This window comes from Somniosus microcephalus, chromosome 33 (genome assembly GCF_052327205.1).
Source record: "Somniosus microcephalus isolate GS21.2 chromosome 33, FLI_Smic_1.0, whole genome shotgun sequence".
Lineage (NCBI taxonomy): Eukaryota > Metazoa > Chordata > Chondrichthyes > Squaliformes > Somniosidae > Somniosus > Somniosus microcephalus.
The window spans coordinates 34,659,049-34,676,405 of record NC_141019.1 but is presented as its reverse complement, the minus strand read 5'-3'; the positions used below and the strand labels follow the sequence as shown (position 1 = coordinate 34,676,405).

At 56.5% G+C, this 17,357-nt stretch overlaps 1 protein-coding gene across 1 annotated transcript in view; it reads left to right on the top strand.

The window, feature by feature from the left end:
• Nucleotides 1-1,996: 1,996 nt before the first annotated feature.
• Nucleotides 1,997-17,357, top strand: part of LOC147097151 (adenylate cyclase type 5-like) — an 85,511-nt gene continuing 70,150 nt past the window's right edge. The window contains exons 1-4 of the mRNA XM_085973026.1: nt 1,997-2,175; nt 5,967-6,108; nt 11,872-12,003; nt 13,206-13,234. Of these exons, the coding sequence (XP_085829152.1) occupies nt 2,051-2,175; nt 5,967-6,108; nt 11,872-12,003; nt 13,206-13,234 (428 nt within the window). The 5' untranslated portion in view covers nt 1,997-2,050. The remainder of the gene's footprint in view (nt 2,176-5,966; nt 6,109-11,871; nt 12,004-13,205; nt 13,235-17,357) is intronic.

Below are 17,357 nucleotides of genomic sequence, written 5' to 3'. Positions count from 1 at the left end.
CGACAGTGCGGCGCTCCCTCAGTACTGCCCCTCCGACAGTGCGGCGCTCCCTCAGTACCGCCCCTCCGACAGTGCGGCGCTCCCTCAGTACCGCCCCTCCGACAGTGCAGCGCTCCCTCAGTACTGCCCCTCCGACAGTGCGGCGCTCCCTCAGTACTGCCTCTCCAACAATGCAGCGCTCCCTCAGTACCGCCCCTCCGACAGTGCAGCGCTCCCTCAGCACTGCCCCTCCGACAGTGCGACGCTCCCTCAGTACTGCCCCTCCGACAGTGCGGCGCTCCCTCAGTACTGGGAGTGTCAGCCGGGATTATGCGGCTCGAGTCTCTGGAGCCTGCGGGCAGCGCCATTTCCCCGATTTTGCTGGGATAAGCGGGGACAGTGTGAGTGGTGGGGACCGTATATTCACAAGGATTGAAAGAAGATTGTGAAAGACTCTTAAGAAAGCGAGGATGTGACCATCCGATCCAGTGAATTAAAAGGAGAGCCCAGGGTCAAGGCAGAGGAGCCAGCAAGCTTCAGCTGGATGCTGTTCCCACGGAACCGCAGGGACAGCTCGGTCCCCCCGGGTCCACCTCCAGTTCATGGAACTAGGCCCAGCTTTTCATAGTCTGGGAACTGATGGGGAGAGAGACGGAGAGAGGGACGGAGAGAGAGAGACGGAGAGAGAGAGAGGGAGCGAGGGAGAGAGCGAGGGAGAGAGATGGAGAGAGAGAGAGGGAGTGATGGAGAGAGCGAGGGAGAGACGGAGAGAGAGAGAGGGAGTGACGGAGAGAGCGAGGGAGAGAGACGGAGAGAGAGAGAGACAGAGACAGTGACTGAGGGAGATGGAGAGAGAGAGAGGAAATGATGGAGAGAGCAAGGGAGAGGGGGAGAGAGACAGAGACTGAGGGGAAAGGAGAGAGAGAGGGAGTTACAGAGAGAGGAGATGGGGAAGAGAGACAGACGGAGCGGGAGCGACAGGGAGAGAGAGAGAGAGACGGAGGGGGATCGACGGAGAGAGAGACGGAGGGTGAGCGACAGGGAGAGAGGCAGAGAGACGCACAGACTGAGTGAGAAAGAGAGGGACAGAGAGACAGAGAGAGAGACACACACAGGCAGAGAGAGAGAGAGACACACACAGAGGCAGAGAGGGAGAGAGAGAGGGGGGGAGAGAGAGAGGGGGAGAGAGATACAGAGAGAGAGAGACAGACAGAGAGAGAGCGGGAGGATGGGGGACTTTCAAATACACTTTAACAATCCTATGTTCATCTCAACGCTGGGGTGGACGTGGTGCGGGGCTGTACATTTAGACTCCGTGCCCTTGAGCTAGGCTTCTCATTATGTACGCAGTGACTCCCCCCCACCATTCTCCGGCTGGCCAATGGGCATGTGTGAGGCTGCGATCACATCCTGCCGCGAAGCCCACCGAAGTCGAATAGCCCGCCAGCCTACAGCGCCGCGGCAAGCAGCCACTTGCGGGAGGCGCTAGAGGAAATCCGGGCTCTAGACAGAATCTGTAGTCTCGCCACCTTTTAAGCTGGGGGGGAACTAAAGGGCGGGGGGGAATAGTTTTGTAGATAAACTTGGGTTTAGCATCTCTATCGAGCTTGAAAGTGTCATGTGTGCAAAGTCTGTGTGACACTTGCATCCGATTGGCTCAAGTATGTTGACAAGACAGCAAGCAGTTTCTTTTTTTTTAATATGGAGGAAAAGAAAGCCAGTCATTTCTTTGCTGGTGCTTTCTGACCTTAGGAGCCAGTGAGTTTCTACCAGCAGCCGCCACTCTACAGTGGCAAACTTCTCTCTGGAGCGCAGCAATTAGTCTCTGAATGACCCTGGGGTGGGGCTGTTTAAGTGCCCTTACAGCTTAGCAATGGAATAATACCTCGTGCGTCACACGACGTGACGTGACGTGACGTGACGTGACGGTGTTAAAACAGCTCAGGACGTGAAGTGACCGTTGGGAGGCGGGAGACAGGTTGGCTGGTGGTGTTGATAAACATAACCTTTCCTTCCACCCCCCCTACCCATCCCCAGGTTAGTGCGAGAGGTGACTGGGGTCAACGTGAACATGAGAGTCGGGATCCACAGCGGACGTGTACACTGCGGAGTCCTGGGTCTCAGGAAGTGGCAGTTCGACGTCTGGTCAAATGACGTAACGCTGGCCAATCACATGGAGGCTGGAGGCAAGGCTGGGTAAGCGAATATACGAGCATGGGTGGCCTACGTACCTGGTGGCGGGTCAGTTAGTGGGGGCTGGGTCTGGTGATGGTCACTCAGTCAGATTATTGGTGTTGGGTCAGTTAGTGAGGGCTGGGTCAGTTTCTGTGTCAGAGCACTGTGCACAGTTCTGGTCTCCGTATACCTTGGTTAGACCACACTTGGAGCACTGTGCACAGTTCTGGTCTCCATATACTTTGGTTAGATCACACTTGGAGCACTGTGCACAGTTCTGGTCTCCATATACCTTGGTTAGACCACACTTGGAGCACTGTGCACAGTTCTGGTCTCCATATACCTTGGTTAGACCACACTTGGAGCACTGTGCATAGTTCTGGTTTCCATATACCTCGGTTAGACCACACTTGGAGCACTGTACACAGTTCTGGTCTCCCTATACCTTGGTTAGACCACACTTGGAGCACCGTGCACAGTTCTGGTTTCCATATACCTTGGTTAGACCACACTTGGAGCACTGTGCACAGTTCTGGTCTCCGTATACCTTGGTTAGACCACACTTGGAGCACTGTGCACAGTTCTGGTCTCCGTATACCTTGGTTAGACCACACTGGGAGCACCGTGCACAGTTCTGGTCTCTGTATACCTTGGTTAGACCACACTTGGCGCACCGTGCACAGTACTGGTCTCCGTATACCTTGGTTAGACCACACTTGGAGCACTGTGCACAGTTCTGGTCTCCGTATACCTTGGTTAGACCGCACTTGGAGCACTGTGCACAGTACTGGTCTCCATATACCTTGGTTAGACCACACTTGGAGCACTGTGCACAGTTCTGGTCTCCTTATACCTCGGTTAGACCACACTTGGAGCACTGTGCACAGTTCTGGTCTCCGTATACCTTGGTTAGACCACACTTGGAGCACTGTGCACAGTTCTGGTCTCCGTATACCTTGGTTAGACCACACTTGGAGCACTGTGCACAGTCCTGGTCTCCATATACCTTGGTTAGAGCACACTTGGAGCACTGTGCACAGTTCTGGTCTCCGTATACCTTGGTTAGACCGCACTTGGAGCACTGTGCACAGTACTGGTCTCCGTATACCTTGGTTAGACCACACTTGGAGCACTGTGCACAGTTCTGGTCTCCGTATACCTTGGTTAGACCACACTTGGCGCACCGTGCACAGTTCTGGTCTCCGTATACCTTGGTTAGACCGCACTTGGAGCACTGTGCACAGTACTGGTCTCCATATACCTTGGTTAGACCACACTTGGAGCACTGTGCACAGTTCTGGTCTCCGTATACCTTGGTTAGACCACACTTGGAGCACTGTGCACAGTTCTGGTCTTCGTATACCTTGGTTAGACCACACTTGGAGCACTGTGCATAGTTCTGGTTTCCATATACCTCGGTTAGACCACACTTGGAGCACTGTACACAGTTCTGGTCTCCCTATACCTTGGTTAGACCACACTTGGAGCACTGTGCATAGTTCTGGTTTCCATATACCTCGGTTAGACCACACTTGGAGCACTGTACACAGTTCTGGTCTCCCTATACCTTGGTTAGACCACACTTGGAGCACTGTGCATAGTTCTGGTTTCCATATACCTCGGTTAGACCACACTTGGAGCACTGTACACAGTTCTGGTCTCCCTATACCTTGGTTAGACCACACTTGGAGCACTGTGCACAGTTCTGGTCTCCGTATACCTTGGTTAGACCACACTTGGAGCACTGTGCACAGTTCTGGTCTCCGTATACCTTGGTTAGACCACACTTGGAGCACCGTGCACAGTTCTGGTCTCCATATACCTTGGTTAGACCACACTTGGAGCACCGTGCACAGTTCTGGTTTCCATATACCTTGGTTAGACCACACTTGGAGCACTGTGCACAGTTCTGGTCTCCGTATACCTTGGTTAGACCACACTTGGAGCACCGTGCACAGTTCTGGTCTCCATATACCTTGGTTAGACCACACTTGGAGCACCGTGCACAGTTCTGGTTTCCATATACCTTGGTTAGACCACACTTGGAGCACTGTGCACAGTTCTGGTCTCCGTATACCTTGGTTAGATCACACTTGGAGCACTGTGCACAGTTCTGGTCTCCGTATACCTTGGTTAGACCACACTTGGAGCACCGTGCACAGTTCTGGTCTCCATATACCTTGGTTAGACCACACTTGGAGCACCGTGCACAGTTCTGGTTTCCATATACCTTGGTTAGACCACACTTGGAGCACTGTGCACAGTTCTGGTCTCCGTATACCTTGGTTAGACCACACTTGGAGCGCTGTGCACAGTTCTGGTCTCCGTATACCTTGGTTAGACCACACTTGGAGCACCGTGCACAGTTCTGGTCTCCGTATACCTTGGTTAGACCACACTTGGCGCACCGTGCACAGTTCTGCTCTCCGTATACCTTGGTTAGACCACACTTGGAGCACTGTGCACAGTACTGGTCTCCGTATACCTTGGTTAGACCACACTTGGAGCACTGTGCACAGTTCTGGTCTCCGTATACCTTGGTTAGACCGCACTTGGAGCACTGTGCACAGTACTGGTCTCCGTATACCTTGGTTAGACCGCACTTGGAGCACTGTGCACAGTACTGGTCTCCATATACCTTGGTTAGACCACACTTGGAGCACTGTGCACAGTTCTGGTCTCCGTATACCTTGGTTAGACCACACTTGGAGCACTGTGCACAGTTCTGGTCTCCATATACCTTGGTTAGACCGCACTTGGAGCACTGTACACAGTTCTGGTCTCCATATACCTTGGTTAGACCACACTTGGGAGCACTGTGCACAGTTCTGGTCTCCGTATACCTTGGTTAGACCACACTTGGAGCACCGTGCACAGTTCTGGTCTCCATATACCTTGGTTAGACCACACTTGGAGCACTGTACACAGTTCTGGTCTCCATATACCTTGGTTAGACCACACTTGGAGCACTGTACACAGTTCTGGTCTCCATATACCTTGGTTAGACCACACTTGGAGCACTGTACACAGTTCTGGTCTCCATATACCTTGGTCAGACCACACTTGGAGCACTGTGCACAGTTCTGGTCTCCGTATACCTTGTTCAGACCACACTTGGAGCACTGTACACAGTTCTGGTCTCCATATACCTTGGTCAGACCACACTTGGAGCACTGTGCACAGTTCTGGTCTCCGTATACCTTGTTCAGACCACACTTGGAGCACTGTACACAGCTCTGGTCTCCGTATACCTTGGTTAGACCACACTTGGAGCACTGTGCACAGTTCTGGTCTCCGTATACCTTGGTTAGACCACACTTGGAGCACTGTGCACAGTTCTGGTCTCCATATACCTTGGTTAGACCACACTTGGAGCACTGTGCATAGTTCTGGTCTCCGTATACCTTGGTTAGACCACACTTGGAGCACTGTGCATAGTTCTGGTCTCCGTATACCTTGGTTAGACCGCACTTGGAGCACTGTGCACAGTTCTGATCTCCATATTGCAAAAAGGATATCGAGGCACTGAGGGAGAGAGGGGGGGTGCAGAAGGGAATAGAGAGAGAAGGGCAGAGAGGGAGGGGGAGAGGGAGAGAGAGAAGGGAGAGGAGAGAATGAAGAGGAGAGAAGGGGAGGGGAGAGAGAGAAAAATGGAGAGTGAAGCAGAGAGGAGGGAAGTGGGAGGGAGGGAGAGAGAGAGTGAGAAGTGGTGAGAGAGAGAAGGTGAAGAGGAAGAGAGAGAGAGGGAGAGAGGGGGATACACATTGAGAATGATTGCATCAATGAAGAGTGAACAAGCCGCTCTTTTTCAGTCGGATCCATATAACGAAAGCCACACTGCAGTACCTGAATGAAGATTATGAGGTGGAGCCAGGATACGGGGGTGAGCGTAATGCCTACCTGAAGGAGAACAGCATAGAAACCTACCTCATCGTGGGATGCACTCAGAAGCGGGTAAGTGGAAAGACGACCTACTTCCGCACAGCGTGCGGGATCCTGGGCTTTAGTGTCAGCTGTGGCTCAGTGGGCAGCGCTCTCGCCTCTGAGTCAGAAGGTCGTGGGTTCAAGTCCCTACTCCAGAGACTTGAGCACAAAAATCTAGGCTGACACTCCAGTGCAGTACTGAGGGAGTGCAGCACTGTCGGAGGGGCGGATACTGAGGGAGCACCGCACTGTCGGGAGGGGCAGTACTGAGGGAGCGCTGTACTGTCGGAGGGGCAGTACTGAGGGAGCGCCGCACGGTCGGAGGGGCGGTACTGAGGGAGCACCGCACTGTCGGAGGGGCGGTACTGAGGGAGCGCCGCACTGTCGGGAGGGGCAGTACTGAGGGAGCGCCGCACGGTCGGATGGGCAGTGCTGAGGGAGCGCCGCACTGTCGGAGGGGCAGTACTGAGGGAGCGCCGCACTGTCGGAGGGATGGTACTGAGGGAGTGCCGCACTGTTGGAGGGGCAGTACTGAGGGAGTGCCGCACTGTCGGAGGGGCAGTACTGAGGGAGCGCCGCACTGTCGGAGGGACGGTACTGAGGGAGTGCCGCACTGTTGGAGGGGCAGTACTGAGGGACTGCCGCACTGTCGGAGGGGCAGTACTGAGGGAGCGCCGCACTGTCGGAGAGGCAGTACCGAGGGAGCGCCACACTGTCGGAGGGGCGGTACTGAGGGAGCACCGCACTGTCGGAGGGGCGGTACTGAGGGAGCGCCGCACTGTCGGGAGGGGCAGTACTGAGGGAGCGCCGCACGGTCGGATGGGCAGTGCTGAGGGAGCGCCGCACTGTTGGAGGGGCAGTACTGAGGGAGTGCCGCACTGTCGGAGGGGCAGTACTGAGGGAGCGCCGCACTGTCGGAGGGGCAGTACCGAGGGAGCGCCACACTGTCGGAGGGTCAGTACTGAGGGAGTGCCACACTGTCGGAGGGGCAGTACTGAGGGAGCGCCGCACTGTCGGAGGGACGGTACTGAGGGAGTGCCGCACTGTTGGAGGGGCAGTACTGAGGGAGTGCCGCACTGTCGGAGGGGCAGTACTGAGGGAGCGCCGCACTGTCGGAGGGGCAGTACCGAGGGAGCGCCACACTGTCGGAGGGTCAGTACTGAGGGAGTGCCACACTGTCGGAGGGGCAGTACTGAGGGAGCGCCGCACTGTCGGAGGGACGGTACTGAGGGAGCGCCGCACTGTCGGAGGGACGGTACTGAGGGAGTGCCGCACTGTCGGAGGGGCAGTACTGAGGGAGCGCCGCACTGTCGGAGGGGCAGTACTGAGGGAGTGCCGCACTGTTGGAGGGGCAGTACTGGGGGAGCGCCGCACTGTCGGAGGGGCAGTACTGAGGGAGCGCCGCACTGTCGGAGGGGCAGTACTGAGGGAGCGCCGCACTGTCGGAGGGGCCGTCTTTCGGATGAGACGTTAAACCGAGGTCCCGTCTGCCCTCTGAGGTGGATGTAAAAGATCCCGCGGTATTATTTCGAAGAAGAGCAGGGGGGAGTTCTCCCCGGTGTCCTGGGACCAATATTTATCCCTCAACCAACATCACTAAAACAGATTATCTGGTAATTATCACATTGCCATTTGTGGGAGCTTGCTGTGCGCAAATTGGCTGCTGCGTTTCCCACATTACAACAGTGACCACACTTCAAACAGTACTTCATTGGCTGTAAAGCGCTTTGGGACATCCGGTGGTCGTGAAAGGCGCCGGGGAATTGCGAGTCTTTAATAAGAGGCAGAAACTACAAAAGCAAGGAAGTTCTGCTAAACCTTTATAAATCGCTGGTTAGGCCCCAGCTGGAGTATTGTAAGAACATAAGAAATAGGAGCTGGAATCGGCCATTCGGCCCCTCGAGCCTGCTCCGCCATTCAATGAGATCATGGCTGATCATCGACCTCAACTCCACTTTCCCGCCCGATCCCCATATCCCTCGATTCCCCCTAGAGTCCAAAAATCTATCGATCTCAGCCTTAAATATACTCAACGACTGAGCCTCCACAGCCCTCTGGGGCAGAGAATTCCAAAGATTCACCGCCCTCTGAGTGAAGAAATTCCTCCTCATCTCAGTCCTAAATGGCCGACCCCTTATCCTGAGACTGTGACCCCTGGTTCGAGACTCCAGCCAGGGGGGGAAACAGCCTCTCAGCATTTACCCTGTCAATTGTGTCCCAGTTATGGGCACCACTCTTCAGGAAGGATGTCAAGGGCCTTGGAGAGGGTGCGGAGGAGATTGACCAGAACGGTACCAGGGGATGAGGGACTTCAGTGACGTGGAGAGACTGGAGAAGCTGGGGTTGTTCTCCTTGGAGCAGAGAAGGTTAAGGGCAGATTTAATAGTAACTTTCAAAAGGGAATTGGATAAATACTTGAAGGGGAGAAATTCACAGGGCTATGGGGGAAAGAGCAGGGGGGAGTGGGACTAATTGGAGAGCTCGTTCAAAGAGCCAGCACAGGCACGATGGGCCGAATGGCCTCCTCCTGTTCCTAATGTAACAGGCTCGAGGGGCTGAATGGCCTCCTCCTGTTCCTGATGTAACAGGCTTGAGGGGCTAAATGGCCTCCTCCTGTTCCTAATGTAACAGGCTCGAGGGGGGCTGAATGGCCTCCTCCTGTTCCTAATGTAACGGGCTCGAGAGGGGCTGAATGGCCTCCTCCTGTTCCTAATGTAACAGGCTCGAGAGGGGCTGAATGGCCTCCTCCTGTTCCTAATGTAACAGGCTCGAGGGGGCTGAATGGCCTCCTCCTGTTCCTAATGTAACAGGCTTGAGGGGGGCTGAATGGCCTCCTCCTGTTCCTAATGTAACAGGCTCGAGGGGGCTGAAGGCCTCCTCCTGTTCCTAATGTAACAGGCTCGAGGGGGCTGAATGGCCTCCTCCTGTTCCTAATGTAACAGGCTCGAGGGGGGCTGAATGGCCTCCACCTGTTCCTAATGTAACAGGCTCGAGGGGGGCTGAATGGCCTCCTCCTGTTCCTAATGTAACAGGCTCGAGGGGGGCTGACTGGCCTCCTCCTGTTCCTAATGTAACAGGCTCGAGGGGGGCTGAATGGCCTCCTCCTGTTCCTAATGTAACAGGCTCGAGGGGGGCTGAATGGCCTCCTCCTGTTCCTAATGTAACAGGCTCGAGGGGGGCTGAATGGCCTCCTCCTGTTCCTAATGTAACAGGCTCGAGGGGGGCTGAATGGCCCAGATCAACCTCTGATGATCTCCTGCATCAAGGAGATTGCGATCGACTCCCGATTTTCCAATAGGTTATTAAATAAACCGAGGTACATGCGATTGAGGTAATTGGGGGGCCAGGTCGGGGGTGGTGGGGCGGGGGAGGGAAGAAGGGGCAGGACCCTGTTTTATAACATCCAGCTGGCGTGTGGAATCTCCCAGGAGAATGGTGCAGTGCTGCCAAGTCCCATTGGAAAGAAAGCTGGCTGCTTTCCTGGAATCTGCTCTCGCATCAAGAGAGAGCGACAACGGGAGAGGAAGTGGCTATTTTAAACTCGCTGGAGCATGGGGAATGAGGGAGGGGCGGGGGAAGAGAACTGCCGAACCTCATTAACCCCTTGGCATCCGTGGCTCAGGTCGTAGCGCGCTCTCTCTCTCGCCTCGGAGTCCCCACTCCAGAGACTCGAGCCCCATAATCCAGGCTGACGCTCCCTGGTGCCAGGACTGAGGGAGCGCCGCACTGTCGGAGGGGCGGTACTGAGGGAGCGCCGCACTGTCGGAGGGGCAGTACTGAGGGAGCGCTGCACTGTCGGAGGGGCAGTACTGAGGGAGCGCCGCACTGTCGGAGGGGCAGTACTGAGGGAGCGCCGCACTGTCGGAGGGGCAGTACTGAGGGAGCGCCGCACTGTCGGAGGGGCAGTACTGAGGGAGCGCCGCACTGTCGGAGGGGCGGTACTGAGGGAGCGTCGCACTGTCGGAGGGGCAGTACTGAGGGAGCGCCGCACTGTCGGAGGGGCAGTACTTAGGGAGTGCCGCACTGTCGGAGGGGCAGTACTGAGGGAGCGTCGCACTGTCGGAGGGTCAGTACTGAGGGAGCGCCGCACTGTCGGAGGGGCAGTACTGAGGGAGTGCAGCACTGTCGGAGGGGCAGTACTGAGGGAGCGCCGCACTGTCGGAGGGGCCGTACTGAGGGAGCGCCGCACTGTCGGAGGGGCAGTACTGAGGGAGTGCTGCACTGTCGGAGGGGCAGTACTGAGGGAGCGCCGCACTGTCGGAGGGGCAGTACTGAGGGAGCACGGCATTGTCGGAGGGGCAGTACTGAGGGAGCGCCGCACTGTCGGAGGGGCAGTACTGAGGGAGCGCCGCACTGTCGGAGGGGCAGTACTGAGGGAGCGCCGCACTGTCGGAGGGGCGGTACTGAGGGAGCGCCGCACTGTCGGAGGGGCGGTACTGAGGGAGCGCTGCACTGTCAGAGGGGCGGTACTGAGGGAGCGCCCCATTGTCGGAGGTGCCGTCTTTCAGATGAGACGTTACACCGAGGCCCCGTCTGCCCTCTGATGAGGATGTAAACGATCCCATGTCTTGAGGGGCTGAATGGCCTCCTCCTGCTCCTAATATCTGATTATGTGGCTTGGAGTCAAATCTTTGTCCGATAACGCTACTGTGAAGCACCTTGAGACGTTTTTACGTTCAAGGCGCTATTTGAATGTACGTTGTTTGTAGGTGCGGGGGGCAGTGAATGGCAAAAACAGGAAGACAGATTATTATCTGAACGGCAATAGATTGGGAAAAGGTGAAGTGCAACGAGACCTGGGTGTCCTTGTGCACCAGTCGCTGAAGGTAAGCATGCAGGTGCAGCAGGCGGTTAAGAAGGCAAATGGTATGCTGGCCTTCGTAGCGAGAGGATTCGAGTACAGGAACAAGGATGTCTTGCTGCAGTTGTACAGGGCCTTGGTGAGACCACACCTTGAGTATTGTGTGCAGTTTTGGTCGCCTTATCTGAGGAAGGATGTTCTTGCCATGGAGAGAGTGCAGCGAAGATTCACCAGACTGATACCTGGGATGGCAGGAATGACGTATGAGGAGAGATTGGGTCGATTGGGCTTATACTCGCTGGAGTTTAGAAGAATGAGAGGGGATCTCATTGAAACTTATAAAATTCTAACGGGATGTTCCCGATGGCGGGGGAGTCCAGAACCAGGGGTCACAGTCTAAGGGTAAGGGGTAAGCCATTTAGGACTGAGATGAGGAGGAATTTCTTCACCCAGAGAGTGGTGAACCTGTGGAATTCTCTACCACAGAATGCAGTAGAGGCCAATTCATTAAATATATTCAAGAAGGAGTTAGCTATATTTCTTAAGGCTAAAGGGATCAAGGGATATGGGGAGAAGGCAGGGACAAGGTGATGCGCTATCAATAACTCAAAAGACTGAGATTAAGCGAGTAATTAACAGGCTTTTATTAACAAGAGAATGAAGGTGTGCCTCGAGTGGTCGACCGGTCCAGAATGTAGAGGGACTGTGGAGCAGTCACCTTTATACCTGGACTCGTGGGAGGAGCCAGCTGAGACATGTACAGGCATGTACACAGTGGAATACAAACAGTGGTTTACCACACAGGGTACTAAATTTGGATGATCAGCCATGATCTCATTAAATGGCGGCGCAGGCTCGAGGGGCCGAATGGCCTACTTCTGCTCCTATCCTCTATGTTTCTATGTTAATGTTTGCGTGCGGTTGGTTCGAGTTGCCGATGTCTGACTCCTTGATCTTGTTCCCCTCCACCCCCCTCCGCTCGCCAATCGCAGAAGGAGGAGAAAGCCGTGATGGCGAAGTTGCAGCGAGCCCGAGCCAACTCGATCGGGAACCTGGGCTCCCCCTGGGGTCCCGAGAGGCCCTTTCACATGCCCAATCACGTCTCGAAGGACCTGAGGATTCGGGTAAGAGGGTGACGTGAATCAGTCATTCATGGAAGAAAGACTTATGAAATAATACTGAGCGGCCTGCGTGTGGCGCTGTCCAGGGAGAGTATAAATACTCGGGCACGAGCCCAGCTTGCGCAGGACATTCTTAAACAGGAACTAGTGAAGGACACAACTAGACCTCCATGTTGTAAAACAGTTGATTAAAGCTTTGTTTAACGCTTCAACCAAGTGCCTAGTAGTTTTTTTACGTCAGAGTGTTTCCCTCCTTCTGCCCCCTGGTCTCGAGCGATCCCCGTTGGCCCTGACCCTCCCTTCTCTTAGCCCCCCCGCAACAGCCGTTGCGTTCTGCTTTGTAGACGAGAGGTTTCCCCAGTCCTGAAACCTACAGCCCGGGAGGGGTACCCACCGACCAGTCAGTGTACCTCGTTCCTGGGTCCTTGAGGGGGAATGGAGGTGGGGTTGGGGCAGGGGGAGGGCCTGGGACCCCCCCGGCTCCCGTTGACCCGAAGAGCCAGTGGCCTAACTGGGAAGGGCCGCCCTGTTCGGTACGTAGCTTATCGGCAAAGGTAGACTGCGCGCTTCGGGCAAACCCTGGGCTGGGGCCGCTGCACACACCTGGGGCTGCGACTGGACCTATCTGCCCTCTAGCCCTGTGGACCTGGGAAAGTGTGTGCGGTGGCGGGGGTGGTGGAAGGGGTATCCCCAAAGGGACGGGAGCGTGCGTGGAAACCCCACCACCAAGGGCCGTTCTGACAACGCCTCCGCCCCACTGCGCAGTTTAATTTGACAGACCGTATCTCGCGCAAAGGGCAGCAGTGGATGAGCGATCAGCTCGGACTGGCTGCTCCTCCTGATGATGCATCGCCCTGAGACTCCCCCAAACAAGAGATAAATTAACCGGGGTGGGGCAGGGGCGAGTGGGGGTCCTTGCTCCTGACGGCTTTCCGCTGACCTAACCACCCCACCCCACCCCCCAGCCCCCTCGCCAGAAATTCCAACTGCGCACGAGTGGCTGGTGGGACGGATTGACTGGCGATGCCTCCTGTAGTCGAATGGCCGGCGGCTTCGGGAGGGGAGGAAATTCTACAGGTAGAAACCAACACCCCCCTCCTCCGGAGGTAAACTCAGATCACAGCAGCCGGACTGCGGTCTTATGGAGTCAGTGGAGTCTGGTCACTAACCGTCTCTCTCTCTCTTTCTCTCTCCTTCTCTCGCAGGGTATCGTGGATTACATGGGAAAAGACAAGTGAGTAGCTGACATTTCACTTTTGCCCTACCGTCCCGCCAGGTCAGGTCTTTAACTCTCTGGCCGCTGTGCACAGTTCTGCTCTCCGTATACCTTGGTTAGACCACACTTGGAGCACTGTGCACAGTTCTGGTCTCCATATACCTTGGTTAGACCACACTTGGAGCATTGTGCACAGTTCTGGTCTCCGTATACCTTGGTTAGACCACACTTGGAGCACTGTGCACAGTTCTGGTCTCCATATACCTTGGTTAGACCACACTTGGAGCACTGTGCACAGTTCTGGTCTCCGTATACCTTGGTTAGACCACACTTGGAGCACTGTGCACAGTTCTGGTCTCCTTATACCTTGATTAGACCACACTTGGAGCACTGTGCACAGTTCTGGTCTCCGTATACCTTGGTTAGACCACACTTGGAGCACTGTGCACAGTTCTGGTCTCCATATACCTTGGTTAGACCACACTTGGAGCACTGTGCACAGTTCTGGTCTCCGTATACCTTGGTTAGACCACACTCGGAGCACTGTGCACCGTTCTGGTCTCCATATACCTTGGTTAGACCACACTTGGAGCACTGTGCACAGTTCTGGTCTCCATATTATAAAAAGGATATTGAGGCACTGGTGAAGTTGAAAATAAGATTTACAAGGAAGATACCAGAACTGAGAGGTTTATAACTATCAGTAAAGATTGAACAGACTGGGGGCTCTTTTCTCCAGAAAAGAGAAGGCTGAGGGGGGACCTGATAGAGGTCTTTAAAATTATGAAGGGGGTTCGATAGGGTAGACGTAGAGAAGATGTTTCCACTTGTGGGGGAGACCAGAACTAGGGGCCATCAATGTAAGACAGTCACTAATAAATCCAATGGGGAATTCAGGAGAAACTTCTTTCCCCAGAGAGTGGTGAGAATGTGGAACTCGCTGCCACAGGGAGTGGTTGAGGCGAATAGCGGATATGTATTTAAGGGGAAGCTGGATAAACACACGAGGGAGAAAGGAAGAGAAGGATATGGTGATGGGGTGAGATGGAGTAGGGGTGGGAGGAGGCTCGTGTGGAGCATAAACACCGGCACGGACACGTTGGGCCCAATGGCTTATTTCTGTGCTGTGAATACTGTGTAATCTATGTAACTTTGTTAGAGGGTCAGTAACCAGAGGTCATAGTCCTAAAATAATTGATAAAAGAACGAGAGGGGCAATGGGGAGAAATGTTTTCACACAGAGGGTTATTAAGATCTGGAATGCACTGCCTGAAAGGGAGAAGCGGAATCAGATTCCACAGGAACTTGAAAAAGACAATTGGACATATAATGGAGGATAAGGCTCGAGGGGCTGAATGGCCTCCTCCTGTTCCTGTGTAACAGGCTCGAGGGGCTGAATGGCCTCCTCCTGTTCCTGTGTAACAGGCTCGAGGGGGCTGAATGGCCTCCTCCTGTTCCTAATGTAACAGGCTCGAGGGGGCTGAATGGCCTCCTCCTGTTCCTAATGTAACAGGCTCGAGGGGGGCTGAATGGCCTCCTCCTGTTCCTAATGTAACAGGCTCGAGGGGCTGAACGGCCTCCTCCTGTTCCTAATGTAACAGGCTCGAGGGGGCTGAATGGCCTCCTCCTGTTCCTAATGTAACAGGCTCGAGGGGGCTGAATGGCCTCCTCCTGTTCCTAATGTAACAGGCTCGAGGGGGGCTGAATGGCCTCCTCCTGTTCCTAATGTAACAGGCTCGAGGGGGCTGAATGGCCTCCTCCTGTTCCTAATGTAACAGGCTCGAGGGGGGCTGAATGGCCTCCTCCTGTTCCTAATGTAACAGGCTCGAGGGGGATGAATGGCCTCCTCCTGTTCCTAATGTAACAGGCTCGAGGGGGGCTGAATGGCCTCCTCCTGTTCCTAATGTAACAGGCTCGAGGGGCTGAACGGCCTCCTCCTGTTCCTAATGTAACAGGCTCGAGGGGGCTGAATGGCCTCCTCCTGTTCCTAATGTAACAGGCTCGAGGGGGCTGAATGGCCTCCTCCTGTTCCTAATGTAACAGGCTCGAGGGGGGCTGAATGGCCTCCTCCTGTTCCTAATGTAACAGGCTCGAGGGGGCTGAATGGCCTCCTCCTGTTCCTAATGTAACAGGCTCGAGGGGGGCTGAATGGCCTCCTCCTGTTCCTAATGTAACAGGCTCGAGGGGGCTGAATGGCCTCCTCCTGTTGCGGTGTTCCTAATCAAGGTTAACACCTTGAGGATGGGGAGAGGAATGTAATCAGAGAACAAACGAAAGCAAAACTGTGTCGTGCTGTTTGCGGCCGAGTTAATGAGTAAGTGGTTAATGAGTAAGTGGCACCGGTGCTCAGTGACCCTTGAGTGGAACAAGTCAGGACTTGTTAATACAGCTGCCTTGCAGACCATCCTGGGCCGTGGGGTGGGGTGGGGGGGAAGCAGTCCTGTGTGTGTAAAATCTGGGCCCTGGTTTGCGGCCTCCGGCAGGACTGGCATTTCCTGACCTCCTGAGAAAGGTTTCCGAAAGAGCCTCATTAAAACCTCCACCTGGGCCAATTAGCACGTTCGGTCCCTAATTAATTGGAGGCCGCGTCTGTGGGGGGGGGGCGGTGCGGGAGGTGGGCTGGGGGTGGTGTGTGGAGAGGGGTGTGGGCTAGGGGTGGTGTGTGGAGAGGGTGGGTGGGCTGGGTGGGGGGGTGTGGAGTGGGGTGTGGGCTGGGGGTGGTGTGTGGAGAGGGTGGGTGGGCTGGGGGTGGAGTGTGGAGAGGGGTGTGGGCTGGGGGGTGTGTGGAGTGGGGTGTGGGCTGGGGGGTGTGTGGAGTGGGGTGTGGGCTGGGGGTGGAGTGTGGAGAGGGTGGGTGGGCTGGGGGGGTGTGTGGAGAGGGTGGGTGGGCTGGGGGGGGTGTGGAGAGGGTGGGTGGGCTGGGGGCTGTGTGGAGAGGGTGGGTGGGTTGGGGTGGTGTGTGGAGTGGGGTGTGGGCTGGGGGTGGTGTGTGGAGAGGGTGGGTGGGCTGGGGGGGTGTGTGGAGAGGGTGGGTGGGCTGGGGGGGGTGTGGAGAGGGGTGTGGGCTGGGGGTGGAGTGTGGAGAGGGTGGGTGGGCTGGGGGGGTGTGTGGAGAGGGTGGGTGGGCTGGGGGGGGTGTGGAGAGGGTGGGTGGGCTGGGGGCTGTGTGGAGAGGGTGGGTGGGTTGGGGTGGTGTGTGGAGTGGGGTGTGGGCTGGGGGTGGTGTGTGGAGAGGGTGGGTGGGCTGGGGGGGGTGTGGAGTGGGGTGTGGGCTGGGGGTGGTGTGTGGAGAGGGTGGGTGGGTTGGGGGGGTGTGTGGAGAGTGGTGTGGGCTGGGGGTGGTGTGTGGAGAGGGGTGTGGGCTGGGGGTGGTGTGTGGAGAGGGGTGTGGGCTGGGGGTGGTGTGTGGAGAGGGGTGTGGGCTGGGGGGGGGTGCGGAGAGGGTGGGTGGGCTGGGGGGGTTGTGGAGAGGGTGGGTGGGCTGGGGGTGGTGTGTGGAGAGGGTGGGTGGGCTGGCGGTGGTGTGTGGAGAGGGTGGGTGGGCTGGGGGTGGAGTGGAGAGGGTGGGTGGGCTGGGGGTGGAGTGGAGAGGGTGGGTGGGCTGGGGGTGGTGTGTGGAGAGGGGTGTGGGCTGGGGGGTGTGTGGAGTGGGGTGTGGGCTGGGGGTGGAGTGTGGAGAGGGTGGGTGGGCTGGGGGGGTGTGTGGAGAGGGTGGGTGGGCTGGGGGTGGTGTGTGGAGAGGGTGGGTGGGCTGGGGGGTGTGTGGAGTGGGGTGTGGGCTGGGGGTGGAGTGTGGAGAGGGTGGGTGGGCTGGGGGTGGAGTGTGGAGAGGGTGGGTGGGCTGGGGGGGTGTGTGGAGAGGGTGGGTGGGCTGGGGGTGGTGTGTGGAGAGGGTGGGTGGGCTGGGGGGTGTGTGTGGAGAGGGTGGGTGGGCTGGGGGTGTGTGGAGAGGGGTGTGGGCTGGGGGTGGTGTGGGGTGTGGGCTGGGGGTGGTGTGTGGAGAGGGGTGTGGGCTGGGGGTGGTGTGTGGAGTGGGGTGTGGGCTGGGGGTGGTGTGTGGAGAGGGGTGTGGGCTGGGGGTGGTGAGTGGGGTGTGGGCTGGGGGTGGTGTGTGGAGTGGGGTGTGGGCTGGGGGTGCTGT